This window comes from Kryptolebias marmoratus, linkage group LG7 (genome assembly GCF_001649575.2).
Source record: "Kryptolebias marmoratus isolate JLee-2015 linkage group LG7, ASM164957v2, whole genome shotgun sequence".
NCBI lineage: Eukaryota > Metazoa > Chordata > Actinopteri > Cyprinodontiformes > Rivulidae > Kryptolebias > Kryptolebias marmoratus.
In genome coordinates, this window is record NC_051436.1 from 1,828,461 (window position 1) to 1,840,149 (window position 11,689).

Sequence of the window (11,689 nt, forward strand, 5' to 3'; positions counted from 1 at the left end):
CCAGGTTCTGCTGGGTCAGGAGCTGGAACCAGGTTCTGGAACCAGGTTCTGTTGGGTCAGGAGCTGAACCAGGTTCTGGAACCAGGTTCTGTTGGGCCAGGAGCTGGAACCAGGTTCTGGAACCAGGTTCTGTTGGGTCAGGAGCTGAACCAGGAGCTGGAACCAGGTTCTGGAACCAGGTTCTGTTGGGCCAGGAGCTGGAACCAGGTTCTGTTGGGTCAGGAGCTGGTCCCGGTTCTGTTGGGTCAAGAGCTGGAACCAGGTTCTGTTGGGTCGGGAGCTGAACCAGGTTCTGGAACCAGGTTCTGGAACCAGGTTCTGCTGGGTCAGGAGCTGGAACCAGTTCTTCAGTTTCCTGGTTTTTCTTCTTCGGCTGTTTTAAGGAGCAGACAGCTGCGGCTAACGGTTGGAGGTTCTGTTCTGACCCGTTTGTGTTTCTGCAGAGAGGAAGGCTACATCCCGAGTAACTACATCACAGAGAGGAAGTCCGGAAGCCTGAAGGAGTGCGTGTAAGTTCTGCCCGACCCATAAACCTACGACTGTCAGCCTCGAAGCTTTAATAACTTCAGCCAGTTAGATTTATAAATTATAGAATTATATTTAAGCCTCTTTTTTCACAACATATTGGGACATTTATAACAATTTTACTGTTAAGACGAGTTTTTAATAAAGTTTTCTTGCATTAAATTGTTGCACCGTTCATCAGTTCTGATTATTTAATAATAATAATAATAAAACCTGAACCACTCTCAGTTTTATTGTGTTTAATCCGTCTGTTTTTTCAAAATTTATAAACTTTTAAGAAACTTTTTTTCCTGCAGAACAATTAAAACAGGAAGTACTGCATTTCCTGTTTGGCTTTTAGGAATAAAAGCACAACTATATTCAGATTATTTATTATTTTTTTACATTTGGATTCAGACAGTTTGTTGGTTTTACAAACTTTAATTGTATAAATATGAATCTTCTGCTGTTTGTTTGTTTGTTTGTTTATTTGTTTGTTTGTTTGTTTGTTTGTTTGTTTGTTTGTTTGTTTCAGCTGGTACAGTAAGAATGTGAACAGAAACAAGGCGGAGGAGCTGCTGAGGAAGGAGGTCGGTCTCCATCAACATTTCTTGTTTCTTCTGATTTTATTATAAACTGTTTGAAACTTAATTGAATCTTATTTTCAGTTTTTAGTGTTTTGACTTTAAATAATCTGTTCTTCTGTCGTTTTTAGCTTCTAATCTGTCTGAAAATGTCTTTAAAGACAGATTTAGATTCTTCTAAGAAGTCTTAAATTAATAAAATCTCTTTATTATAAAAAGCTTATAAATAAGTTTCAGGTGAAATAAATAATTTGTTTTTTATTATTTCGTGTTTAAGCAGAAGAAAATAAACGGATCCTGTGATAAACGTCTTATTTTAACGTAGAAATGTAGTTTTATTTTTATTTTTTCGGTCTCTGTGTCGCCCCCTGCAGGACAAAGAAGGAGCCTTCATCGTCCGGGACTCCAGCACCTCGGGGATGTACACCGTGTCTCTTTACTCCAAGTCTTCCTCGGGGTAATAATCTTCATCATCGTCTAACATTTACTGCTGTCAAACCCACGACGTCTGAATTAATGAATTATTTACAGTTTATATTTAAATATTTATATAATTAAAATTTTTCCTCCACGATGAGTAAAACTGGAGGTATGATCTGGTTTAAGTCCGAGTTTTGACCAATCAGACGGTTCAGGTTTGACCAAAACGTCTAAAACCATCAAATGATTTTTGATTAAAACTTCGGCGGGTGACAAGCATTCAGGCCTTTCATGACGTAAACGCTGAGTCAGCGTTTTCCTGTTTATAGTTTCTTCCATAAAACAACTTCTGAGGATTTTAACCCTTCAAATATCAAAAGCTCCAACTTTAGTTTAATAACTTTTATACTTTTTAAAATATTTGTCTTTATTTAAATAAAAGTTCCCTTTAAAACACATTTAGATGTTTTTAAAACTACTTCGTCTTCTCTATTTAGCTTTTATTTACTCCTAATTCTAACATTTAGCTGTGGTCTTGTGACTTTTAGGTTTTATATAGTTGTGTAAGTTTTTCCTTTTATTTATCGTTCTGCTCCGTTTAGTCTTCAGCTTCTGTTTTGTTTATTTTAGCTGCATTTTATCCATCATTCAGCTCCTTTTAGCTTCTGTTTTGCTCATGTTAGCTTTCAGCTGATGCAGATTTTTGATGCTGCAGGAATGATTTTTTGTCTTTAGCAGTTTGTTAAATAATCTGACGAGCGCAGCTAAAACAAAGAAACCTTTAAACGTCGGTAATAAAACTGCTGAAGGAGTTGTGTTGGTGTGAAGAGGAGGCTGCTCTTCGTCCGTCTGAGCTGAGCTGTGATGCTTTCAGGGAGGCGGGGCCTGTTATAAAACATTACCACATAAAGGAGACCGAAGGCTCGCCCACGCTGTACTACCTGGCTGAGAAACACATGTTTCCCTGCATCCCTGAACTCATTGAGTACCACAAACACAACGGCGCAGGTACACACACACACACACACACACACACCTACTATCAGCCAACGCTGAGCTCAGAGGACAGAGTCTTGGTCTCGTTCGTCCTCACCGGGTCTCGTTTCAGGGCTCGTCACCAGGCTCAGGTATCCTGTAGGGAAGCAGGATAAATCCACGCCCCCCACGGCCGGCTTCAGCTACGGTGAGTCCCGCCTCGCTGGAGCGCCGCTCTGAACGCCCCCCGAGTGTTCGTCGTCTCACCTTTGAACTGTTCGGCCTCCAGAGAAGTGGGAGATCAACCCGAGCGAGATGACCTTCATGAAGGAGCTGGGCAGCGGGCAGTACGGCACGGTGAGGCTCGGCTTGTGGAGGGCGCGGCACAAAGTGGCCATCAAGACCATCCGGGAGGGCGCCATGCACGAGGAGGACTTCATCGAGGAGGCCAAAGTCATGATGTGAGGAAATCTGAGCATTCAAACACAGAAATGAACTAAAGATGGCCGCCCTCTAGTGGCCGCCTTGCAGTACTGCAGTAATCAGATTCCATTCCCGTCCTGTAAATCCACAGAGCTGACTCAGAGTTCTTGTTTTATCAGATATGTCTGTGTGTCTCCTGCAGGAAGCTGTCCCACCCGAAGCTGGTGCAGCTGTACGGCGTCTGCAGCCAGAACCGGCCCATCTTCATCATCACAGAGTTCATGGAGAACGGCTGCCTGCTGAACTTCCTCAGGCAGCGGCGGGGCAGCTTCAGCTTCGAGTCCCTGCTGAGCATGTGCCTGGACGTGTGCGAGGGGATGGAGTACCTGGAGGCCAACAGCTTCATCCACAGAGACCTGGTAACGTTTCACCTGAAAGAAGCTCGACTTCCGTTTCCTCGTGGCTGCAGATAACTGAACTCTTTCTGTGAAGGCTGCCAGGAACTGCTTGTTGAACGAAGCTCTGGTGGTAAAGGTGTCCGACTTCGGCATGGCCAGGTACGTTGTTGGTTTTTTCTTGTATTTGGACAAGTCTGCAGGTGCAACCGGTTTACGCTGCTGCTCGTGTAGGTACGTGTTGGACGACCAGTACACCAGCTCGTCAAGCACCAAGTTTCCCGTGAAGTGGTCGCCTCCTGAAGTCTTTTACTACACCAGATACAGCAGCAAGTCGGACGTCTGGTCGTTCGGTGAGCAAGTCCTCCCTCTGCCGGGACACGCCGGGGGTTTATTTCATTTATATATAAGCATGTGAACAGCCCCGGTTCAGAGAAAACTGGATTTTTGTATAAAATGTAAATAGAAATGATTTTCAAATCTTATGAACCCGTATTTTACTCACAGTGGAACAAAGTAAACACATCAAATGATAAAACTGATAAAATGCAACAAGAATATGAGGTCATTTTGAATTTTATAACAGCATCTCATCTCTTTAAAGTTGTTCCAGGAGCAACAAAAGGCTGTAAAATTAATGGGACGAATCAGAAACATCTGGAGGAGCATTTAGAGACTGATCAGGTTAATTCTCAGCAGGTCAGTCAGAGGAGAGGAGATAAAAAGATCATTTAGAGGCTAAATCTGTCAGAAGACGGGCAGAGGTTCACCAGACTGAGAGGAACTGTCTGAAAACACTGGAACAATTTCAGAATAAAGTTCCCCAATAAAAAACTTTGAATCTCCATCACCTGCAGCTCAAAATATCATCAACAGATCTGAAGAATCTGTAGAAACCTCTGAGGTCAAAGGTGAAGGCTGGTTCTGTTCTGTAAACACAGCTCACTGTGCCGTCCACAGATGCTGCTTAAAGCTCTATCAGGCAAAGAAGAAGCCAGATGTGAACAGATGTGTCTCCTCTGGACCAAAGAGGAGAACTGTTCTGAGGTCAGCTTGCCTCTCTGATGGTATGGGGGTGCATTAGTGGCTCCAGGTTTTAGAACAACAGAATGGGACAACATTCAGCAGCTGCTCTCCTCAGGTCCAGATGTTTACAGATGCTGCACAGAGGAGAACATCTGGCACAACTTTAAAGAGACGAGTTGCTGCCTTTAAATTCAAATTGACCCTTTTTAATGAGATCTGATGTGTTTCCTGTGTGATAAAAGATATTTTACACAACGTTTCAGGTTGTGATGGTTTCAGTCAGGACGAGAATAACCTGCAGGTATCTGTCTGTCCAGGTGTGCTGATGTGGGAGGTCTTCACAGAAGGTCGAGTTCCTTTCGAACAGAGCAAGAACCACGAGGTGGTGAAGTTCGTGAGCGAAGGTCACCGTCTCTTCAGGCCGAAGCTGGCCACTGCTGGGATGTACGACGTCATGCAGTTCTGCTGGCACGAGGTGAGTTAATAAACTCCCCACGACTCCAAACCGGGCAGGGGGCAGCCAACCCTTCCGTTCATCGATCTGATCCGATTTAAACTAAATTTATCCAAACTCAGGTCGTTCAAAGGGATTTCTACAGCAGGTTAGATATTTGTGGTTTATAACCTTTTCACAAAACATCACTTTAAAATAATCCATTAAAGCAAAATTATGTAATTTCTATAATTCAAATACCATTATTATTAATATTCATGTGTTTAAACACCTTTGACAGTATGCCTTATAGCATCCACCAGGGGGTGCTGCAGCACCTTCAGCACCCCAACTTTCCACAGCTTTTATATTCATATTATCCTAAAGGTCTGTTCAGAAAATAAACCCTATTTGAAATAAATAAAACCTCTGAATTTGATATTTATTACATAATACCTCAAACTAAAAACATTATTTTAGTAAATTTGAAACTTTTCTTGAGTTTAAACATTTTTAAAGGTAGTTTTGTGTAATAAAAGTTTATTTTTAACTCGTAGCTTTACAGATCAATTTATTGCTTTTTTATTTTTTATTTAAATGTGTATTTATTTGTAACGGCATTTTGTTGAAGAGTTTATAAATGCTTTGTCACGTCCAGCTCAGTTAAATGTTTCCTCTTTTTTACAGCAGGCTGCTGAAATAAAGACTAATAATGAAAAAAGAAAATTTAAGAAAATAATTAGAAGGGAGGATAACGAAACTAAATACAAACAATAAAAGGTTTTATGTTTGTGAGTTTGCAAAATGAAGCATGAAAAGTAAATAAAAAAGAACTCGGACGTCAAAATATTGAAGTTAAAGCGCAGCTATCAGAGTTGTTGTAGTTTAAATATTTGTTTTATGACGGTGTAATAAATGAAACCTGTCTGATTAAATGTTTCACCCTCGCTCTGTGCAGAAACCGGAGGACCGGCCGTCCTTCTCGTCTCTTTGTCTCATGCTGGCGGACATGTTGGAGGAGGACGTTCTGCCTCCGTTCTGACCGACCGGACTCAAACTGCTCAGACGGAGGACAGAAACCTGCAGGAACCGGCCGATGACCCCTCATCCCTCAGCTGAGCTCGGCTCGAGAAGACAAACCTGTCCAGGGGTCTGCAAGCTGCGGCTCCCGGGCCACACGTGGCTCGCTGGTTGTAAATAACCGAAACTAAAAAGGTTTTGAGACATTTACTGTAACTCCAGGAAAGATTCTTTGGTGACTAATATTTTAAATGAAGATCATCTTTTTAATGAGGTCTGCTGACTTAAAAGAAATGGTTTGAGTTCTAATAAATTGTATTTCCTGTAAATTAAAAACTGCTGAACAAACGATTTGCATGACCTACCACAACTTCCTACACACTTTAAGGAAGTCTAAGTCATTTCTTCAACCTTTAGGACTCTTTAACAAACCGGGTGAGTTTTTCTTCAGCTTTTTAACTTAAATTTAAAGGTTAGGATGTGATTTTTATTTTTTAATTTCCAGTTTGATCAGTGTGAACCTGCTTGGTGCCGTGTTTGAGTTTAACAGCATCCTGTTGTTGTCGAGGCCTTCTGAAACAGAAACTGTAGATTAGTGACATGTTTAACATGTAGACTCGCCCCACAGCTCCCGAACACTGAACTATCTATTTATTCTTTGCAAAAACTAAGGATTTAGTGTTTGTTTTATTCCAGATGTTTAGGCAGGGCACTCTTGTAAATTATGGTAATCTCAGTGAGTTTTCTCCTGGGGAAATAAAGGCAATAAAACTTTGTGCAACTTTCTGTTCAGCTTCTTGTTTCCAACATTTTCTTCACCTTTTGGTCCTTTTCAGTTCTTTGTGTTAAATAAAACCTACAGTTTACTGATTTCAGGAAAGAAATGTTCATGCACATGCATGTGCAGATAGTCGCGCCACAGAAAGACGCATTGAGCTGCGACCGTCGGCGACAAACTGCGAGGGTTCTCCAGTTCTCCAGTTAGCTAATACAGTCTTCTATTACACCAGTCAGACATTTTATTTAGCAAAAGTTTTATTTGTTTTAAAAACAGGGATCAGTCTGAGAAGCCATCAGCGTGAATCTTAGGTGAACCTTTTCGTCTGTTCTCTATAAATCTGATGTCTCGGCCAATAACTTATTAAACACTGACAACTGTTTGACAGATCATCATTTATAAAATGAACAGATTATCTCTTTTAGTCATGTTGATCCCAACGATCGAGGCAAACGGAACAATGTGTTAGTTGGTTAGTCCTACTGTTTGCAGCTCCCGCTCCTGTAATGCTATTTTAACTTTTATTCTTGTACATTTCTTAATGAAAATAATTTGCTCTGTTCACCCACTTTTATCTTCTCTAAATAAAAGGACACCAGATCCAAAGATGGCGTTTCAGCAGGTGTGGTTTTTCCTTCTCTTCCTCCTCCTGCCTGTTCCCACATTGGCTAAGGTGGTGAGATCCATGTCCGAATGCGACCAGTTTTTTCTTCACCGGACTCCTCCACGTGTCCCGGGCATCCTGGAGGATGGGACAGTCCATAACCAGAACCGCTACAAACCCATCTGCCAGACGTACAGGAACAGGATGAGATTCATCACGCTCTACGATGTCAGAAACAGGATTCCAGTCTTTTCTGCCTTTAGGTTTGTTGAAGTGAAAGACAGCAGGAGACCCAGAACCCAGTGGAGAATAGAGCCACAGGTAGGGTTCATTTCACACCAACAAAGGATTAATGACCCTTTAGCTTTCAGCGCCTGTTCAAGTCATTTCCTTATCCACATGGGATGACTTTATGATGACTTTCTGCAGATGGCTGACTGAGCTACACCTGAGTGAGGCAGAACAAAGGTCATGGGTCAGAGATAATGTAACTATGGAGGAGAGGTTCAGCAGATACAAAACAGTTTAGATAATATTGAAGCAGACATTGGTTCTTTCCTTCAGCCAAGACAGGGGATTTTATTTCAGAGCACCTCATCAGTCTGCTTACAAAAGTCCCAAAAATCCCACTGTCTGATTCTGACAGGGCGAATATATATGAAGTCATTACATGGTGTGGATGTGAGAATTCTAACTAATCTAATCTTGTTTTATGATTCCTGTAAGTTCTGAAACTAGGTCAGCTCGACCCAGCTGACTGCGTGGAGTCATAACATCCCAAACAACATTTCCTGAACTGCTGCAAACATTACAGTTAACTTTAGAAATAAATGGATGGATGGATGGATGGATGGATGGATGGATGGATGGATGGATGGTTGGTTGGTTGGTTGGTTGGTTGGTTGGTCGGTTGGTTGGTCGGTTGGTTGGTCGGTTGGTTGGATGGATGGATGGATGGATGGATGGATGGATGGATGGATGGATGGATGATCATCTGTTAATCTAAACCTCCCACCCTCTGATCTGTGGTCAAAACTCCCATGAAATCCAATTTATTGCTTATGAATATTTTAAAGCTGTTGTAAATTCATCACTTTAATATCTGACTTAGTGACAGAATAAAAGTGTTTTGTTGTTAATCTTAAAGGTGAATCATTAGTGTTTGTTGCAAAGGTCCTAAATGATTTAAAAATCATCAAAAACAATCAAATGTTCTGTGACGTTTTTATCAATCGTTTTACCAGAAGAATAATGTTATATTAAGAGTTTGTTAATCAATATTACAATTGATGCTCTGGTAAATATTTCCAAATGGAAATAAGTTATTTTATTAATACATTTCAGTTGCTCAGATGTGACTTTTTATTATTGATGAGTTTGTTAAAAGTTGTTTCACTTCCTTGTTGTTGTGTTACTTGAGAGCAAATTGTTTCTTTTGCCCTGAGTTAGCAAAATACTGCATACTGTAAGAATCTAACTTAAAGACCAAGCATTTCTTGACTGAAAGCCTGGTTTCCTGTTTTAAACAGACGGGATCTGTTCGCATTTAGAGTCAGGATACAGGATCAGCTACTTTCACACCAAATTTTGGCTAAATTGAGTTGTAACAAGTTTTGTGTGTTTATAGAATGAGTTGGCTGTGGCATCCATCTTGAATTGGATTGACTTCATCCGATGATTACTGTCTAAGAGTTTCAATAACCTTCAGTGTTTGCTACCAAACTCATGCAGACTCAGGCAGGAGTTGGTTCACTTTTGAAGAAAGAAAAAGCTTCATTCAGTAACACCTTTCTTATTAACTGTCCGTCCTGCTCTTTACAGCTCGAGAAGGAAAATGCCAACAGGAACATGATCAACCTACCCAAGCACAAGACCTTCAGCCACCAGGCTGTGAGCACCGATTACAGATCCAACAGAACGTTTGACAGGGGGCATATTTTCCCGAGTTCTTACGCGTCAACAGCCGAAGACAAGAAGTCTACTTTCACCCTGACCAACATTGTTCCACAAGCAGAGTCCTTCAATAAGGGAAGCTGGGGCAGGATGGAGAGGTGTACCAGATGTGTGATGGAAAAGTACTGCATCAACAGCAACGGTGCAACCGAAGGCTTCGGGGTGATCGGAGCCCAGCCCAGCGTCAACCAGACCCTCAACAACCGGGTCAACATTCCCTCCGTGCTCTGGTCGGCGTTCTGCTGCTACAACGCCAACGCCAAGGCGTGGATGGCAAGCGCACACTGGGGCGACAACGTTCCAGATGAGTCCAAAAACAAACATCTGGAGACGAAGACCCTGGAGGAGCTCCAAGACAGACTGAGGACAGCAGACTCAGACTTCCAAGTGTTTCCCGGGACGAACTGTCCTCTCAACACAACCGTCAGCGGATTTTACCCAGAAATGGAAAACTGCGACTGTCCACCGTCGAGTTCCAAACCCCGTCTTTCAACTTTAACATCTGACTCAGTCTCGTCTACATCTGCTTCTGTTCCTTACATCTACTCTTCACTGCTCATATATACGTATCATTGCATCTTCTAAGCCACAGAAAGAGTCCGGACTGTAACGCTGTTAGATTATTTTACCTGCCTGGTTTTTTAAATCAATAAACCAACCTTTTTTTTAAAAGCAATGCCCCGGTGTGAGGACAAAAATGGACCAAAATGGTCCAAAAGTTTCACAGGAGAAACATTTGGTTCTGTAGATGCTTGAGTCTGTTTGGTTTTCTACAATACTAGTGTTTCTATCTGTGGTTTTGAAAATAAATATTAAATAAAGAGCTTAAGATTTTATTAAATTTCACACAAACTGGATTGGTCCCCCAAATGGCAGGTCGGAGTCCGGAGCCAAACCCAAATGAAGTCTTAAAGAATCTGGAGCCAGACTGGAGGTTTATTTTCCATCTAATCAATTCATTTATATTTATATTACAAAATTACTGTAAACATAGAGAAGTCATAGTGTACTATTCCAGATTGAGACCCACATTTTGATGTTTATTTTACATATTTTATTTCAAAACAAGATACAGGACAAAAAAATGTTAATATAATAGTTGAAGCTTATGATTCCCACCCTTATTGGATACACATGAAGTAAACAAGTGTGTACAAACATTACATTGGTGACATAAAGGGAGAAAATTATACAACTCTTTATTTTTACAGTGGTACAGCTATTAATGGAGCACAGCAGCGTGTATTATAGTGGATCAAACCGCTGATGTTTTAAATAAACAACATAAACGCTAGAGCTGGTGTACTGAAGCAGGTTTCAAAGACAAGAACGTCATGAAGGAACTGAACAGATCTCCATGTATTTCTATGGGGGACATTTTGTAATTAGTTAAATATTTTGAAAAGTATAAAAGTTAGAAAAACCAAAAGTCACAGCAGCCATCTCCTAACTGAGCCGAACATTTTGATATATGAGCGGCTAATGTGATATGAAGTTTGCAGAAGTAGTTAGATTGTAAAAATTGTACAGAAAACAAGAGTGTGATTGCTGACTCAGCGTTCAGACAACTAATAACATATTTACTGTGTTCCTCAAAGAAACTCAGCTGAGTCTCCAAAAAAGGAATAAAGGTAAACTCCAGCGTGAAAGAATGAAAGAAGAGAAGCTTTTCAGAGTCGGAGTTCACCGAAAATAAAGAGACGAAGAAGAGCGTGAGTGGTTATTTAAACATGATTGTGTAATATACAGAAGCAACGCTAAGCAGGAGCTGGTTGCCATTAAAATAATGAGAAAACAAAGGCCTGGGTTGCTGCAGGTTCACAGTGGAAGGATGCTTTTGCTTACATTATACTTTGTTTATGGCGTTTCCAGCTAAATGCCTTCAGAGTCATAGGCAGTGAGTAGGAGGGCTCAACATCCTGCTGAAACACACAAAAAGTCACTTTTCTGGACAGAAAAGTCCTGCTTTTTTCACCAGATACAGCCTCCCTCGTTTTAATTATAAGCCCAATAAAAAGGACTCAATCAGCTCTTACATTTTGTCCTTTTTTGAATGTTGGGCTTTTTAGTTACCTGGTCGATTCTAGCCCCAAACTGTTTGCAATACATGAGATGTTTCTTTAACGTTTCTCACTTTTTAAAGTCAACATTCACACAATTACCAAAAACCAACCTGTTTATTCACCAATAAAATAAAAAGTAGCATTCAGCTGTAATTTCAGAGTAAAAGTTGTTCACACAAATCATTCTCAGAAATCGTAAGTTATGAATAATTCAGGATTATCAGGAGATTTCTTTCCACAAATAATTTCCAAACCGTTAATGACAGAAACATCTTTCTTCATCTACATTAATCATTTACTGCATCATGTTATTAATAAACTCAATCAGCTAAATGACATTTGTTCAATAATTTGTTGCAGAGATTAAATTCATGTAGTTTGACTCAAAGAAACAGCTTTGGACAAAAAAATACAATAAAACAACGATGGAGACGAAACTGAAACTAAAACACATTTTCAGCAGCTGAACCTTAAACAGCTTCTGTTTATTTCAGTTTAATGAACTCAGCTG

General features: G+C 40.7%; 2 protein-coding genes across 4 annotated transcripts in view; both read left to right on the forward strand.

Moving 5' to 3' along the window:
• tec (tec protein tyrosine kinase) overlaps window positions 1-6,566 on the forward strand; it is a 14,467-nt gene extending 7,901 nt beyond the window's left edge. For all 3 annotated transcript variants that reach the window (XM_017438328.3, XM_017438329.3, XM_025011172.2), the window contains exons 8-18: window positions 444-509; window positions 1,040-1,094; window positions 1,463-1,545; window positions 2,383-2,516; window positions 2,617-2,691; window positions 2,773-2,944; window positions 3,109-3,325; window positions 3,399-3,463; window positions 3,536-3,654; window positions 4,645-4,802; window positions 5,719-6,566. In XM_017438328.3, coding sequence (XP_017293817.1) covers window positions 444-509; window positions 1,040-1,094; window positions 1,463-1,545; window positions 2,383-2,516; window positions 2,617-2,691; window positions 2,773-2,944; window positions 3,109-3,325; window positions 3,399-3,463; window positions 3,536-3,654; window positions 4,645-4,802; window positions 5,719-5,802 — 1,228 coding nt within the window. In that variant the 3' untranslated portion in view covers window positions 5,803-6,566. The remainder of the gene's footprint in view (window positions 1-443; window positions 510-1,039; window positions 1,095-1,462; window positions 1,546-2,382; window positions 2,517-2,616; window positions 2,692-2,772; window positions 2,945-3,108; window positions 3,326-3,398; window positions 3,464-3,535; window positions 3,655-4,644; window positions 4,803-5,718) is intronic.
• A 342-nt stretch (window positions 6,567-6,908) lies between these two features.
• Window positions 6,909-9,951, forward strand: LOC108249143 (endonuclease domain-containing 1 protein). The gene is made up of 2 exons (XM_017438323.3): window positions 6,909-7,483; window positions 8,984-9,951. Exons 1-2 carry the CDS (start codon window positions 7,100-7,102, stop codon window positions 9,698-9,700), a joined length of 1,101 nt encoding a protein of 366 aa, XP_017293812.2. The 5' UTR covers window positions 6,909-7,099; the 3' UTR covers window positions 9,701-9,951.
• The last annotated feature ends 1,738 nt before the right edge of the window (window positions 9,952-11,689 follow it).